We start from the raw sequence: 18,729 nt of genomic DNA on the forward strand, positions 1-18,729 counted from the left end.
GAGGAAGAGAGACGGAAAGAGCGGTAGGGAAAGAGAGCGGAGGAGAGAGAGAAAGACAGGGAGAGAGACAGAGAGAGAGTGAGGGGCAGACACTGACAAATAGATATGGAGGGACTGAGCGAGACTGAGACCGAGAGACAAATATACGGAGAGTGAGAGAAAGAGACCGAGGGACAGATGTCGAGAGACTGCTAGGGACAGTAACTGAGGGGCAGATGTTGAAAGACTGAGAGATACAGAGACTGAGAGAGACAGAAACTGTGAGAATGTGAGAGGCAGAGACTGAGGGGCAGATATTGAGAGAGAGAGAGAGTGAGTGAGAGAGACGGCGAGTGATGGAGAGATATCGATAGAGTGAGAGAGGCAGAGAGGGTGGAAGAGAGAAGAAGAGGAAGTGAAAGGTGCTGACGTGGTTTCTCTGGGTCAGACCATTTACAAACTGAGGAACAGACAGTGAGACTCTCACAGGCCGCAGCATTATAAAGCAGAGCCCAGTGAAGGGAGAGTTTATCAGTAACCAGGCACAGGGACACGAGCACACACCATGATTTCAGCCATCCAGCTGCTCTGGCCTCTGGCATTCTGCATCGCAGGTACAAATCTCTCTCCTTCCACCTTGAATATTTCCCTGCTCTCCATTTCAATCCAATTCTCCTGACTTGTGATTGAAGGGAAAATGCTGAAAGGAGAGGAACAGTCAGTGTCTCCAACAATATCTCATTGCACAGCCTCTTTCTGTGACAGTTCTTACTTCACTCTGTTTCTCTATTACTCCTCAGGTATCAATGGAGAAATCAGCGTGACCCAGACTCCCCCGGTGCTGTCAGTGAGCCTGGGCCAGACCGCCACCATCACCTGTACGACCAGTCAATCTGTCAGTTACTATGTTTCTTGGTACCAACAGCGAGAAGGACAGAAACCGGCTCTGCTGATCTACGATGCAACAAATCGATTCACAGGAGTATCCGACCGATTCACCGGCAGTGGATCTGGGACAAGATTCACCCTGACAATCAGCAATGTTCAGAATGAGGATGTCGCTGATTATTACTGTCAGCAATATGGCAGCAACCCTCGACACAGTGATACAGAGCCTTACAAAAACCCCAATACACACAGCACCACCTCCTGTACTGACACATCCCACAGTTTTATATAATATATAATAATGGACACACAGCACCACCTCCTGTACTGACACATCCCACAGTTTTATATAATATATAATAATGGACACACAGCACCACCTCCTGTACTGACACATCCCACAGTTTTATATAATATATAATAATGGACACACAGCACCACCTCGTGGACTGACACATCCCACAGTTTTATATAATATATAATAATGGACACACAGCACCACCTCCTGTACTGACACATCCCACAGTTTTATATAATATATAATAATGAACACACAGCACCACCTCGTGTACTGACACATCCCACAGTTTTATATAATATATAATAATGGACACACAGTCCCACCTCCTGTACTGACACATCCCACAGTTTTATATAATATATAATAATGGACACACAGTCCCACCTCCTGTACTGACACATCCCACAGTTTCATATAATATATAATAATGGACACACAGTCCCACCTCCTGTACTGACACATCCCACAGTTTTATATCATATATAATAATGTACACACAGTCCCACCTCCTGTACTGACACATCCCACAGTTTTATATAACATATAATAATGGACACACAGCACCACCTCCTGTACTGACACATCCCACAGTTTTATATAATATATAATAATGGACACACAGCACCACCTCGTGTACTGACACATCCCACAGTTTTATATAATATATAATAATGGACACACAGCACCACCTCCTGTACTGACACATCCCACAGTTTTATATAATATATAATAATGGACACACAGTCCCACCTCCTGTACTGACACATCCCACAGTTTTATATAATATATAATAATGGACACACAGTCCCACCTCCTGTACTGACACATCCCACAGTTTCATATAATATATAATAATGGACACACAGTCCCACCTCCTGTACTGACACATCCCACAGTTTCATATAATATATAATAATGGACACACAGTCCCACCTCCTGTACTGACACATCCCACAGTTTTATATAATATATAATAATGGACACACAGCACCACCTCCTGTACTGACACATCCCACAGTTTTATATAATATATAATAATGGACACACAGTCCCACCTCCTGTACTGACACATCCCACAGTTTCATATAATATATAATAATGGACACACAGTCCCACCTCCTGTACTGACACATCCCACAGTTTTATATAATATTTAATGAACACAAGAAAGGAAACTGAACAAATTATTTGTACTGTCCACTACACACTCCAGTCCCTGTGGTGTCCACCGCTCACTGAAGGCCTCGAGTTTCCCTCTTACTCTCCATGTCCACATATGAAGAGCAGCTGAAAGATTTATCATCTCAAATTAAAATTCTCAACTCTCCCAACAAAACACAGAGATATTGAGAGAAACAGAGAGAGAGAAAGAGTGAGAGAGAAAGAGTGAGAGAGAAACAGAGAGAGAGAAAGAGTGAGAGAAAAAGAAGAGTGAGTGAGTGAGTCAGAGACAGAGGTTTTTGTACAGCTCCTCCACTGGAAGCTGTCAGTGTGCCTTGTTTTCGGTACAGGAACCAAACTCAGACTGAGTAAGTAAAGCCCAATCCTCCGTTATTAACCCTTTCAATGCTGAAACTTTCTCAAACACAAATACTGAATAGTTGAAGGTGTTAGTGAGGAAGCTGCAGTCAATGAAATGGTTGATTGAAGAACACTGTGTAGAACAGGGAGTCCAGCTGTATTTCTTTCCTTCCATTCCCCCCTTTAAGCAGCAAGATATAAGTAAGCAGCTTTTACCCACCGTGTGGAGGAGATCTGGACGTTTGCAGACTGTGTTCACATTCCTGCAGCATGGAGTGAAATCACTCTCTAGACTCCTGTCAGTCTCAGTCTGACACACACAGGCAGAGTTTGATGTGAAGTTGAACTCTCTGTCTCACTCTCTGATATAACTGATCACAGCAGCAGCACAGTCAGACACCGAGGTGCCACCTGCCCCAGCTTTCACTCTGCTCTCTCCACTCCCTGCTTATCTCTTGCTGAAGTTCTGATGACAAACAGCCACAGCAGGGCTCACAATCCAGTGGCTTCAGTGTTCCAGGCTTTTGGGGAGACTCTCTGTTACTTTCTCTTTGGGATGAGTTCATTCTGACATTTATCCCGGATCCAACATCACTGAAAATGCTGATTGTTTCACTGCTGTGTGTGGGATCTTGCTGTGTACATGTTGTGACCAGTCCTCAGACAGGGTCCCTCATTTGTTAACTTCCTGAACCGGATCCCAATTTTGTTTTCCTCTGGGTGAGGAGTAATCAGCTGGAATCCCGCCCTCGATTGGTCACAACAAGGTTCATTTAAAATGGATCCCTTCACCCGTGGAAACCTTACACAGTCCACGTAGTTTTTTATTAGCCATTGAATCCCTACAGTGCAGGAGGAGGCTATTCAGTCCATTGACAGAATTACGAGGGACAGAGATAGGGTAGATGTGAGGAAACTTTTCCCCTTAATCACAGAGGCAGCAGATTTTGAGAGACGTGAGGGAAATCTTTTCACCCGATTCTCCAAAAGATCTTCTTACCCAGGCTCCCTGTAACCCTGCGCATTTACCATTGCTAACCCACCTAAAGAACACACTCGGGGTAATTTAGCATGGCCAATCCATCTAACCTGCAGACCTTTGGAATGGGGGAGGAAACTGGAGCACCCCGAAAAATGTCTCAACTCACATTCTGTCACCCCAGCACCAGTACACACAGCTCAGGGATACAGTTGGAATTTTAACCCATTTCCCTGTTGTTTCCTGTCACACCTGACAAAGGAACAGCGTTTCCGAAAGCTTGTGGTTTTCCTACCAAATAAACTGGTTGGACTTTAACCTGGTGTTGTGAGACTTCTTACTAACTTTCAGGTGTGATATTCCATCTTCTCTCGGGTCTGGTCAGTCAAATATAATCCACATCGGAATTTTCCAGAAGTTGGTCACTTTACATTCTCGGCCATCTTGGTTCAGTCAGAGTGTCATAGACATTTACAGCACAGAAAGAGGCCCTTCAGCCCATCCTGTGTCTGCTGGCCATCAAGCTCCTAACTATTCTAAACCCATTTTCCAACACTTGATCCGTAGCCTTGTGTGCTTTGGAATTTCAAATGCTCATCTAAATACTTCTTAAATGGTGTGAGGGTTCCTGCCTCTACCACCCTTTCAGGGAGTGAGTTCCAGATTCCCAACACCCTCTGAGTGAAAAGGTTTTTCCTCCAATCCCTCAAAATCTTCTGTTTCTGAAATTAAATCTATGATCCCTGGTTTTTGAACCTACTGCTAAAAGGGGAAAAGTTCCTTCGTATCTGCTCTATGTCTCCATAATTCTGACCTGCTGCAGTTATTCAGGGCTTTGGTGAAGCAGCACTGGGAATATTGTGCACAGTTTTGGTCTCCCTATCTCAGGAAGGATATTTTTGTTCTAGAGGGAGTGCAGAGAAGGTATCCCAGACTCATTCCTGTTATAATGGGACAGATGTATGAGGAGAGATTGAGTTGGTTAGGACTTATATTCATTGGAGTTCAGAGGAATGAGGAAACAACTCATGGAGATTTATAAAATTCTAACAGGTTAGGGGGAATAGTGAGGGAAATACATGGGGTTATGGGGAAAGAGTTGATGCAGACTCGATGGGCCGAATGACCTCCGCCTGCACTTTAAGGATTTTATTGTCCATGCCTGTGCCGGCCATCAGGCATCTTTCTATTCTAATCCTATTTTCCAGCATTTGGTCCGTGGCCTTGTCTGCTTTGGAATTTCAAGTGGTCATCGAAATGCTTTTTAAATGTTATGAAAGTTCCCACCTCCACCACCCTTTCAGGCAGCGAGTTCCAGATTCCCAGCACCCTCTGAGTGAAAGGATTTCCCTCAAATCCCTCAAAATCTGCTGCCTCTGTGATTAAGGGGAAAAGTTTCCTCATATCTACCCGATCTCTGTCCCTCGTAATTCTGTCTTTCTGCAGTTATACAGGGCCTTGGTGAGACCACACTGGGAATAATGTGTACGGTTTTGTTCTCCTTATCTGAGGAAGGATATTTTTGGGACAGAGGGAGTGCAGCAAATGTTTACTGGAATGATTTCTACGATAAGGGGATTGATGTAGGAGGAGAGATTGCGTTGGTTTTTTTTAAGTTTATTTATTAGTCACAAGTAGGCTCACATTCACACTGCAATGAAGTCACTGTGAAAATCCCCATGTGGCTATGTTCCGGTGCCTCATCGGGAATACGGAGAGAGAATTTAGCTTGGCCAATTCACTAACCTGCACACCTTTTGGACTGTGGGAGGAAACCGGAGCACCTGGAGGAAACCCACGCAAACATGGGGAGAATTTGCAAACTCCACACAGACAGTGACCCAAGCTGGCAATTGAACCTGGGTCCCTGGCACTGTGAGGCAGCAGTGCTAGCCACTGTGTCACCGTGCTGCCCCCACTGCAGCTCAGAAGAATGAGGGGGGATCACACAACAACCTATAAAATTACAACAGGACTCGTCAGGAGAGATACAGGAAGCATGTTCCCAATGCTGGGAGCGTCCAGTTTGAGGGATCATAGTCTGAGAATATGGGGGAAACCTTTTAGGACTGAGGTGAGGAGAAATTCCTTCACCCAGTGAGGGGTAAACCTGTGGAATTCACTATCACAGAAAGCAGTTGAGGCTAAAATATTGTACGTTTTCAAGAAGGAGTGAGATTTAGCTTTTGGGGTGAATAGGATGAAAGAATTTGGTGAGGAAGACAGGATCTGGCTCCTGATTGGATGATCAGCCATGATCATGATGAAGAGTGGAACAGGCTCAAAGGGCCAAATGGCCTATTCCTGTTCCTATTTTCTGTGATTCTATGCAGACCAGCATTTATCACCCATCCCTAATTGCCCTGGTGAAGATGGTGCTGAGGTGGTGGAATAAGTTCTACTCCAATGAGTATCGGCCCAACTTGCTCAAGCTTCCCTCATAAGACAATCCCTTACTCGGTGGAATCAGCCTAGTGAACCATCTCTGAACTCTTTCCAATTCTCCTATATCTTTCCTTAAGTAAGGAGACCCTAAGTGTCCACAATATTCTAAGTGTGATTTTCCCAATGTGCTTTAGCAAAACATCCCTCCTTTTATACTCATCCTCATTGGAATGAAGAGCAACATTCCATTTGCCTTCCTAATTTTTTTCTGTTCCTGGATGCAAAGACACCCAGATCACTCGATACAATTTCTCCAGTTTACTAGTATTCTGCTCTATTCTCCTGCCCAAGTGGACAACCTCACATTTTCCCACATTATCCTCCATCTGTCAATGTTTTCCCACTCACTGAACCTATCTCTATTCCTTTTCAGACTCTGTATCCTCCTCACAACTTGCATTCCTACTCATAAATGTATCATCAGTAAATTTAGCGACAATCCTCTCATTCCCTTCATCCAGCTCATTAATATAAATTGTAGAGTTAAACCCCAAACAACAAACGTCTTCCTTTGTGCCAGGTATAACTCCAAGCAGCAGAGAGTTTCCTCCCTAATTCCCATCGATTCCAGTTTTGCTTGGCCTCCTTGATACCACACTTGGTCAAATGCTGCCTCGATATCAAAGGCAGTCACTCTCACCTCATCTCTGGAGTTCGGCTCTTTTGTCCATGTTTGAACCAAGGCTGTAATGAGTCAGGAACTGAGTGACCCTGCTGGAACCCAGAGTCAGGGTCAATGGGCAGGTTATTGCAGAGTAAGTGCTGTTTGATATCGCTGTAGATATGTTCAGATCACATTGCTAACAATCAAGATTAGACTGAAGGGACGGGTATTGTGCAGATTGGATTTGTCCTGTCTTATGTGGACAATTCATAACCAGGCAATTTCCCACATTGCCAGCTTGATGCCAATGTTGTACCTGCACTGGAACAGCTTGGCCAAGGGCATGGAATGTTCTGGAGCACTAGTCTGCAGAACATCAGGAGGAGGTTGAGATGGATCATCCACTTGGCACTTATGGCTAAAGATTACTGCGAATGCTTCAGCCTTATCTTTTGTACTGATGTGCTGGGTTCCTCCATCATTGAGGATGGGGATATTTGTGGTGTCTCCTCCTCCAGTGAGTTGTTTAATTGTCCACCACCATTCACGGCTGGATGTGACAGGACTGCAGAGCTTAGATCTGATCCATTGGTTGTGGGATGGTTTAACTCTGTCTATCACTTGCTGCTTCTGCTGTTTGGTACACAGTCTCTGTGTTGTAGCTTCACCAGGTTAACACCTCATTTTTCAGTCTGTCTGTTGTTGCTCCTGCCATGTCCTCCTGCACTCTTCATTGAACTGAAAGCAGCAGAGAATCCACAGAAACACACTGATGCTTCAAATCCCACTCCTGAGACGGTGGTGACAGGTGCTATAGAAATGTAATTCTGTCTTTGAAGTTGGAGATTCCTGATCCTGACTCTCACCCATTCTCCACACACTCGCACCCTTCAGAGTTCATGGGGTCATTCGGAGCAGTGACCCTGTCTGACCCCCGGACACTGAGACTAATTCTAGCCTCACCCTTGACCTCAGCCCAGTGCTGGGCAGTAAGGTTTGAAATGAAATCTAGAAGCTTCTACACCAGCCAATGGGAATCCTGTGTGAAGTGTGTTGATCCAAGTCTGCTCCAATGTTCTGGGATAAAGTTCTCCTGATCTGTGTGTGATCTGAGGTTTGTTGATGCTCAACCTGTTTCCCCCAGACAGACTGAGCAACAGTTCCAGCTTCCTGACTGGTTAACACTCTGTTAAAGGGACACTGTGTCTTTAAATACTCTCACCATTAACCATTTCAGTGCTGAATTTGTAGTAATGTTTTACAAATATTTCAGTAACATTGTAAAATGATTCAACCAGCTTCAAGTCAAACCTTTACCCCCAGACACTGAACTACTTTGAAACCCACCTTGTCACTTTCCTTCGGATCCCATCAGCTTCTAATTTTAAACAACGATACAGCATTACCCGTTCTCCAGTCCTCCCACCCAACAACTGTGGCGAGAGGGGATTGGAAAATTATGGTCAGGCTCTCCGCTATTTCTTCTTCTGCTTCCCTTTGCATCCTGGGGTACATTTCACCCGGGCCTGGGCATTTCTCCACTTTCAAAAATGATAAGTATATTAATACCTCCTCTCTCACTAACATTATCCAATCAATTATTTCACAATCTCTCTCCTCCTGAAATACGATGTCAGATTTGTCCCTCTCATTTGAACATAAGAACATCAGAACATAAGAAATAGGAGCAGGAGTAGGCCAACTAGCCCTTCAAGCCTGCCCCACCATTCAATAAGATCATGGCTGATCTGTCGTGGCTCAGTTCCACATTCCCGCCCTCTCCCCTTAACCCTTAATCCCCTCTCTTATCAAAAACCCATCAACCTGCGTCTTAAAAATATTTAGCGAGGTAGCCTCCACCACTTCAACAGGCAGAGAATTCCAGAGATTCACCACCCTTTGAGTGAAGAAGTTCCTCCTCAACTCTGTTCTAAACCGCCCCCCCTTTATCTTGAGGCGATGCCCCCTAGTCCTACTATCCTTTCTGAGCGGGAAGAGTCTCTCCACCTCTATCCTATCCATCCCATTCATCATCTTATACGTCTCAATGAGATCCCCCCTCATTCTTCTAAACTCTAAGGAGTACAAGCCTAATTTATTCAGCTTCTCCTCATAGCTCAACCCCCTCAACTCCGGCATCAGCCTAGTAAACCTCCTCTGCACTCCCTCCAAGGCCAAAATATCCTTGCGTAAGTACGGCGCCCAAAACTGCACACAGTACTCCAGCTGCGGCCTCACCAATGCCCTATACAGCCGCAGCAAGACCTCCCTACTTTTATATTCAATCCCCCTCGCGATGAAGGCCAGCATCCCATTCGCCTTCCTGACCACCTGCTGCACCTGCAAGCTGGGTTTTTGCAACTCATGCACAAGGACCCCGAGGTCCCTCTGCACCGTTGCCTGCTGCAGTTTTTCTCCACGTAAGTAATAATCCTTCCGACCATTATTCCTACCAAAGTGGACCACCTCGCACTTGCCAACATTAAATTCCATTTGCCATTTCCTGGCCCATTCGCCCAGCCTACCTAGATCCTTTTGTTGACTCTCCCCACCCTCCGCACAATTTGCCTTTCCACCAATTTTGGTGTCATCAGCAAATTTCGACACCCTACACTCGGTTCCCTCCTCCAGATCATCTATATAAATGGTAAATAGCTGAGGCCCCAGCACCAACCCCTGGGGCACTCCACTAGTCACCATCCGCCAATCCGAATAGCAACCATTGACCCCCACTCTCTGCCTCCTATTTGACAACCAGTCCTCTATCCACGCTAACACCCTACCACCAACTCCATACCCCCTGACCTTCTGCAATAACCTCTTGTGAGGTACCTTGTCAAACGCCTTCTGAAAATCAAGAAAGACCACATCCACCGGCTCTCCTCTATCCACCGCCCAAGACACATCCTCATAGAACTCCAGTAAATTTGTCAGACACGACTTCCCTTTAACAAAACCGTGCTGCGTCTGCTCTATCAAGCAGTTCCCCTCAAGATGCCTCGCTATTTCCTCCTTGATGACGGATTCTAACATTTTACCTACAACAGACGTTAAACTAACAGGCCTATAATTCCCCACCTTTTGCCTGGCACCCTTCTTAAACAACGGCATAACATGAGCCGTTTTCCAATCTTCCGGCACTTCCCCGGAATCCAGCGACGTCTGGAAAATAACCACCAAGGCATCCACTATCACCTCCGCCATTTCTTTCAGGACCCTCGGATGCATCCCATCCGGTCCTGGGGACTTGTCCACAATCAGCCCCTCCAGTCTGTCGAGCACCGCCTCTCTAGTAACAGTAATGTCATCGACACCCTCCAGTCCTACCACCTTTCCATCTCCAACATCCGGCAAATTATTCACGTCCTCCTCCGCGATGACCGAAACAAAAAAGTTATTTAAGACCTCAGCCATATCCCCATATTTGTAATATCTAATATAAATTGTTCATTCAGAATCATCTCTGTGCCTTTCCCCTCCACACACAAGTTACCTTTTTGCTTTCTAACCAGCCGTATTCATTCCTCAGTTATCCTCTTTGCAATATCCCACGCTACTGCTTTGTGTGAATATATTTCTATCTCCAGCTCAAATATCCTCCCACTGCTCTGAAACTGATTACCTTCAAGTCACCGTTTCTGGTTCATTTTGGCAAATTCCAGTTTAATGAAATTGGCCTTTCCCCAATTTAAAACTTTTACCCTTGATCGATCTTTCCTCTTTTCCATAACGACTCTAAATCGTTAACTTTATGATGATCAGCGTTACCCAAATGTTCCCCCACTGATACAACTTCCAGCTACCCAGATTTGTTCTCTAAAACTACCCAAAACTGCCCCTTCTCTTCTTGGGATGTTTCTGTACTGGTTAAAACAGTTCCCTGGAATAGATTTTCGGAATTGTGTAACGTTGAAACATTAACATTGATTTGATCCCAGTTAATATTCGGGATGTTGAAAGCCTGAAAATGGCAGTGATTGAAATTCCTTCTCTTCTCTTCCAGCCCGTGAGAATTCACAACCCACGCTGACCCTGCTGCCCCCCTCCCCGGAGGAGGTCAAGACCAAGGGCACTGCCACCCTGGTGTGCCTTGCTGATCACTTCTATCCCGATGAGGTGGAGGTGAAGTGGAAGAAGGATGGTGCAGCCATTTCCAACGGGGTTCAGACCAGCAACTACCTGCGAGCTTCGGACAACACCTACAGCGTCAGCAGCCTGCTGACCCTCTCTGGCTCTGACTGGGAGTCCAACGCTCGCTTCTCCTGTGCCCTCACCCACGTGAGCCTCTCCTCACCCCTCAGCAAGAGTGTCAGGAGTTCAGAATGTGCCTAGAGTGTTAGAGACAGTCCACAGAGGAGACACAACTTGGAATAGAACAGGGGTGAGCTGGGAGGACAAAGGTTATTGTCAGCACTGAATGACAACTCCCTTCCTTATTGGGAGTGGGTCTGAGACACTTCTGAGGGTCAGGGGTTAAAGAACATTGTTGGGATATTGTAGAGGGATTTTTACTCTGTATCTAACCCTGTGCTGTTTCTGTCATGGGAGTGTTTGATGGGGACAGTGTGGACTCGTGATAACAAGTAAAACCTCTCGAAGATGCTGAAGACTGTCAGCTGTACAGAAATAATGTGACCCTCTGAAGTATCTGCTTCAGTAAACCAGACCTCCTTCCTGCTCACCCTGCAGTTACAATTGAAGCTTTCGTCACTGTTTAAAGGGACAGGATTCTCATGTTATTGAGAAAATCTCCACAAGTGTTTTAATAAACCTCCATTCTCCCTGTGAATTTCTGCAGCTTCCTCTGGCTGGGCTGTTTATTCAAGTCTTTTTTCTGTCAATGTCAATGTGTAAAAGGTAATAAACATTAAGAATATTCAGTATATGTCTGGTGAGTGCTTTGGAAATGTCCCACCTCCCCATCAGCTGATTGGCTGCATTTCACCAATGATTGTCCTGATTGGCTGCTTGGACTGTCAATCAATGACATCAGCAGAAGATTGGATTCAAATCCAATGATCAATCATTTGAAAATGATCAGTTTGATCTGGAATCTCTTGAGTGACAAGATTGAAAACAGAAAAGAAACTGAAAGTTGCTGGGATTAAACCATCACAATCACAATTCTGATCTTTAATCTGTTGTTATGGAGACAATGGAGTCTGATTGTCACATCTCAGCAGACATCCAAAACCCATCTCCTGTTGAGTTATATCTGAGAATGTGGAAATGGTCTGAGGTCAAAGGAAACTGACTCTGGGGTGAAATGAAGTTGCTGTGATTAAATCATTACAGTCAAAATCCTCCACCCCATATTCACCACCTTCCCCTTGACCTTACCATCTCACATGGTCTCACTGCTGCCATAATTTCAATCAGAGATCAGACCATCTCTGATCATTTCCTTGTATCACTCCCCAGCCATATCCCCCTTCCACACCCCCAAACCCACCCCCTTCTGTATCCATCCCTGCAAAAACCTATTCCACAATACACTTACAACTGCACTTTCCAAACCCCAACTATCTTTAACTTGATTTTACATGAAGCCAGTTTATTCTCAGACCAGCCCAGCAGAGAGACAACCTGTTTGTTTCTCCACACCCAACTCTTCCAAACTGTGTCCATTGATCATTGGACCAATGATCATCACCTGTCTTGAACAATCTAATTGGATGAAGAATATAAATATCAAAGGATGCAATGGCGAGCACATTGACAAAGGCTGAGTTGGTGAAAATGCCAGTTTGGAAACAGGGAGGGATGGTAGCACAATAACAATGTTACAGGCCTGGGGAACCCAAATGGGATTTGGGTTCAAATCCCATTATGGCACTGGGAGGAATTTGAACTCTTTCCATTCCAGGATACTGGTATTGGACAAGGTAATATGCTGTGGTCCTCAAACTGTTATGGAAGTGTCATACCTTCATCCCACTTTCTTTAAAGACAACAGATTTAAATGAAACAAAACCATCATAAACCCTGCCATACGTAGACACAATGACAAAGCAAAACATGCACTTTTTCTTTATAATGTCCCAACATAATTAATAATTTCTTGGAACAGGCATGTTTATCTGTAAAGCAGTTTGAAAATTGGTGACTCGTGTTAAGTCTTTGTATCTTGGAGATCTCCCTTCTCTTGAACATTGTATTTCTGTGAGCGAAGTCTATTCTTAGCCCTTTTCCGCTGCATTATCTTGGACATTATCCCATGGAGAACAATGAGTGCTTTTCACAACTCTTCTTGGATTCTCAAATTAAAGGGTAACATTTCGTATTTTTTCCCACCAAGAATATGATGAATCCTGTGCTGCTCAAAAACCTACCCAGGAGACTGGCATGTGAAGCATCACTAAATCTTACATAGAAACGTGGAAGCTAGGAGGAGGAGGAGGCCATTTGGCCCTTTGAGCCTGTTCCACCATTCATTATGATCATGGCTGATCATCCAACTCAACAGCATTCCTCGTGTATCCTTTGGTCCTTTGATCCCTTCCATCTCAAGTGCTTTATCGAACTGAATCAGGAACAATGCAGCAGAGGCACAGGCCCTTCAGCCCACCAAGCCTGTGCCAATCACATTGTTCTATCTAGCCCCTGTATCCCTCTATACTCTGCCTGTTCATGTTTCTATCTTGGAAAGTCTTAAATATTGCTCACATAACTGCCTCAACCATCTTACTTGGCACTGCATTCCAGGCCACCACTACCCTCTGTGTAAAAGACTTCCACTGCACACCTCTACTGAACTTTTTCCCCACTCCTTGAACTTGTGCCCCCTTGTAATTGGGAATAAAGCTTCCAACTCTCCACCTTATCTTTGCCCCTCATTATTTTATAAACTTCTATCAGGTACCCCTCAGCCTCTGTCTTTCCCGGGACAACAGTCCCAGTTTGTTCACTCTCTCCTCAAAGCTGATGCCCTCCATACCAGGCAACATCCTGGCAAACCTTTTCTGTACTCCCTCGAAAGCCACCACGTTCTTCCAGTAGTGTGGCGACCAGAATTGAACAAAGTATTCCCAATGTGACCTAGTCAACGTTTTGTATAACTGGAACATAATTTGCCAACCTTTATACTCGATGCCCCAGTCGATGAAGGTGAGCATGTTATATGCTTTCTTCACCACCTTTTCCACCTGTGCTGCCACTTTTAAGGATCTGTGCACCTGTACTCCCAGATCTCTCTGTGTGTCTATGCTCCTGATGGTTTTGCCATTTATTTTATAGCTCCCACCTGAATTGGATCCACCAACATGCATCATCTCACATTTATCTGGATTAAATTCTATCTGCCAATTCTCCACCCAATTTTCCAGCCTATCTGTATCCTGCTATATTCTCTGATAATCTTCATCACTTTCTGCAACTCCAGCAATCTTAGTATCATCTGCAAACTTGTTAATCAGACCAACTATATTTTCTTCCAAGTCACTTGTATATATTACAAACAATAGAAGTCCCAGCCCTGATCCCTGCTCAAGACCACTAGTTACAGACTGCTTCTTGAAAGCATACAAGGTTTTGGCCTCAACTGCTTTCTATGGTAGCAAATTCCACAGGCTGACCATATTCTGGGTGAAGAAATTTCTCCTTATCTCTGTCCTAAACACTCTATCCTTGATCCTCAGACTGTGAACCCTGGTTCTGGACATCCCCACCATTGGGTATATCCTTTCTGCATCTTACCACCCATCTCATCTGGTTCAGTCAGGGCTGGGAACTTGAGTGTGGGTTTCTCCAAGTTTAGTTCCCTCAATGTTTAGTTTGCTGTCAGAGCTTCCCCTCTGTCCTGGCCTGCTTCATCATGTACTCTGCTCCAACACCTCACAACTGGCATCAGGTCTGGGCTGAATACACAGGTCAACTGTCCAATCAAAATTCTCCAAGGATCCCTTTCTTCCTTGGACACTGGATCTCCTTTTTGTGAGGATCTGACCACATTTATTGGGATGGGATGAACATTTCCCAAATGATTGTCGGTTCAATGTCACACCTAAATTCTTTTGCTTCCTGTTTTAACCGATGTGTTTAAAAGCTCCTGAAGCCTGGCTTCCAGCCTGGAATTCCTTCTTGATTTTATTGATCAAATTCGACAAAACTTCCCCACTGAACATGCATGATAAAGATTCCTGCTGCTCTCTCCTTCTGACACCAATACAACATCGCAGAGTCTGTTTTTATCTGGAAACAATCCATTTTCAACAGGGCCGACCTCAGAGAGAAATACCAAGAGCAAAGAAAATTAAAACACAGGAACAGGCCCTTCGGCCCTCCAAGCCTGCACTGACTATGCTGCCCAACTTAACTAAAAAACTTACCCTTCTGGGACCATATCCCTCTATTCCCATCCTCTTCATGAACTTGTCAAGACGCCCCTTAAAAGTCACTATCGTATCCGCTTCCGTCATCTCCCCCGGCAACGAGTTCCAAGCACCCACTACTCCCTGTGTAATAAATCTGCCTCATACATTCCTTTAAACCTTGCCCCTTGCACCATACACCTATGCCCCCTAGGAATTGACTTTTTTACCTGGGGAAAAAGCTTCTGACTATCCACTATGTCCATACCTCTCATAATCTTGTAGACCTCTATCAGGTCTCCCCTCAACCTCCGTTGCTCCAGTGAGAGCAAGCTAAGTTTCTCCAACGTCTCCTCATAACTAATGCCCTCCATATCAGGCAACATCTTTTTTGTTCCCTCTCCAAAGCCTCCACATCCTTCTGGTAGTGCGGCAACCAGAATTGAACACAAAATTCTCGGTGCAACCTAACTAAGGTTCTTTAGAGCTGCAACATGACTTGTCAATTTTTAAACTCAGTGCCTTGACCGATGAAGGCCAGCATGACGTATGCCTTCTTGACTACCTTCTCCACCTGCATTGTCACTTTCAGTGACCTGTGTACCTGTACACTCAGAACCCTTTGCCTATTAATACTCTTAAGGGTTCTGCCATTTACTGTATATTTCCTAACTGTATTAGACCTTCCAAAGTGTATTACCTCACATTTGTCCAGATTAAACTCCATCTGCCATCTCTCCGCCCAAGTCTCCAACTGATCTATACCCTGCTATATCCTCTGATGGTCCTCATCGCTATCCACAAATCCATCAACCTTTGTGTCATTCGCACATTCATAATGCGGATAACACAAAGGTTGGTAGATTTGTGGGCAGTTCATAATACTCTATTCATAATACATCATTCAATCCATAAACTCCTGTTTAATTTCACAATTTCCCTTCTCATGGGCATGGCATTCGGCCTCTGATCTTTGGGTAAGCATTCTCCAAGGCAGTCTTCACGACACACAACAGCGCAGAGTCGCTGAGCACAGACTGATAGCCAAGTTCCGCACACACGAGGACGGCCTCAACCGGGATCTTGGGTTCATGTCACACTATCTGAAACCCCCATGATTTGCTGAACTTGCAACATCTCACTTACTGCCCTGTCTGGAAACAATACAATCTCTTTAACTTATGCTGAATGCTATCTCCACTCACATTGTCTGCACATTTAAGAATTAAGTCGCAGATTATCTGTAAAGATTGCATTCTAATCAGTATTCTGTAAATGTTGTGTGCCTTTATATGCCCTGTTTCTGAACAGAACTCTCCACTCACCTGATGAAGGAACAATGTGTCCCAAAAGCTTGTGGTGTTTGCGATCAAATAAACCTGTTGGACCTTAACCTGGTGTTGTGAGACTTCTTACAACATTTATTACCCATCCCTATTTTCCTGTGAGCTGCTTTCTTGAACCACTGCAGTCCATGAAGTGCAGGTACATCCACAGGGCTGTTAGGGAGGGAGTTTGAGGATTTTGACCCAGTGACAGTGAAGAAAGTGCGATATATTTCCAAGTCTTGATGGTGAATGAGTTGGTGGGGAATCTCCAGGTGATGGTGTCCCAGGTGTTTGCTGCCCTTGTCCTTCTAGGTGGTAGTGCTTGTGTGTTTGGAAAGTGCTGTCAAAGGAGACTTGGTGAGTTCCTGTGCTGTATCTTGTAGATGGTGCAAACGGCTGTCACTGTTCATCGGTGGTGGAGGTTTTGTGGAAGGCATAACAATCAAGCGAGCTGCTTTGTCCTCGATGGTGTCTAATATCTTGAATGTTGTTGGAGATACATTCATCCAGGCAAGTGGAGTGTATTCCATCACAGTCCTGTCTTGCGCCTTGTAGATGGTGGACAGGCCTTGGGGGTCAGGACGTGAGTCAGTCGCCACAGGATTCCTAGCCTCTGACCTGCTTCTGTAGACAGAGTTTTTCTATGGCTCACCCAGTTCAGTGTCTGGTCAATGGTAATCCCTAGGATGTTGATAATGGGCATTCTGTGATGGTTGTGCCATTGAATGTTGGGGCAATGGTTAGAGTGTCTTTTATTGGTGATGGTCATTGCCTGGCATTTGTGTCGCATGAATATTAGTTGCCACTTGCCAGCTCAGATCTGGACATTGTTCAGGTCTTGCTGCATTCAGATAGGAGCTGCTTGTGTATCTGAGGAATCCTGAATAGTGCTGAACATTGTGCAGTCATCAGTCAACATCCCCACCTCTGGCCTTATGATGCAAGGAAGGTCATTGTTGAAGCAGCTGAAGATGGTTAGGCCGAGGACACTATCCTGAGGAACTCCTGCAGTGATGTCCACGAGCTCAGATGACTGACCTCCAATCTGATTCCTATTGATTCCAGTTTTGCTGCGGCTCCCTGATTCCACACTGGGTGAAATGATGCCTTGATGTCAAGGGCAGTCACTCTCACCTCTCCTCTTCCGTGAAAAGGGATTCTTTTTAGATTAAATCTTGTTGTGACACCAGAAGGGCTTTAAGGTCAGCCCTCAATCTTCACTTTCCCCTGGAGTCCCGTTGAATATTTCACCGTCTGGTGATGGTGAGAGAGCAGACGTTCCCCTCAGGAATTGTTCCCAAGGGACAGGATCAGGAGACACAGGAGGGAGGGATTGTTCCCAAGGGACAGGATCAGGAGACACAGGAGGGAGGGATTGTTCCCAAGCGTCAGGATCAGGAGACACAGGAGGGAGGGATTGTTCCCAAGGGAAAGGATCTGGGGACACAGGAGGGAGGGATTGTTCCCAAGGGACAGGATCAGCAGACACAGGAGGGAGGGATTGTTCCCAAGGGACAGGATCAGGAGACACAGGAGGGAGGGATTGTTCCCAAGGGACAGGATCAGCAGACACAGGAGGGAGGGATTGTTCCCAAGGGACAGGATCAGCAGATACAGGACGGAGGGTTTGTTCCTGAATATTAGCAGGGTTTTTTGCAAGATGACCACAAAGCATCATGAAGCCAATGTCATAGTTAAAGACATATCTTTATTTAAACCGACGATCGTTGTGAGATATCACCGAAGGGTCCCAGCTCCTCAGTGATTGAGCAGCCGGACCCCTCTGATGATAATATGACGATTACAGCTTGAAACAGAACCATTCCAAAGATGTACAGGTTAGGTTGATTGGCATGCTAAAAATTGCTCCTCAATGTCTTGAGATGCGTAGATTAGAGGGATAAGCAGGTAAAATATGTAGGGATATGGGATAGGGCCTGGGTGGGTTTGTGGTCGGTGCAGACTTGATGGGCTGAAGGGCCTCTCTCTGCACTGTAGGGCCATATGATTCTATGATATATCTACCTTTCACTAGCTTAGCATCAATCATCTTCAGTACACATCAATCAGCAATAATACCTACCATATACCTCAGCCAATTGTAGAATATCATCTGAATAATGATATTTCATTAGTCCGTTTATTCCGGATGTCCTAGCTTTCTTGGCCAGATTAATTGACAACCTCAGATACTAATCCTAAAGGTCAAAAGTGAACATTCTCACAGACAAAAAGGTTGCTGCTCGGTTAGATGGACACATGATGCTGCATCCAGACATACATCCAGCGAGACGAGATAGCGAATGATTCTATTCATTGGAGCTGCTCTCAGTGTTCCTCCATGGAAACTTTGTTGATAAAATCTGTTCAACCCA

At 45.0% G+C, this 18,729-nt stretch overlaps 1 gene segment (V, D, J or C); it reads left to right on the forward strand.

Moving 5' to 3' along the window:
* The first annotated feature begins 544 nt into the window (after positions 1 to 544).
* Positions 545 to 11,049, forward strand: LOC145348439 (Ig kappa chain V region Mem5-like). The segment is given in 4 exon segments: positions 545 to 593; positions 780 to 1,082; positions 2,659 to 2,697; positions 10,721 to 11,049. Coding segments are annotated over 4 exon segments (720 nt in total).
* Positions 11,050 to 18,729: the final 7,680 nt, after the last annotated feature.

This window comes from Carcharhinus amblyrhynchos, chromosome 9 (genome assembly GCF_965287045.1).
Source record: "Carcharhinus amblyrhynchos chromosome 9, sCarAmb.v2.hapA, whole genome shotgun sequence".
NCBI classification, from domain to species: Eukaryota; Metazoa; Chordata; class Chondrichthyes; order Carcharhiniformes; family Carcharhinidae; genus Carcharhinus; species Carcharhinus amblyrhynchos.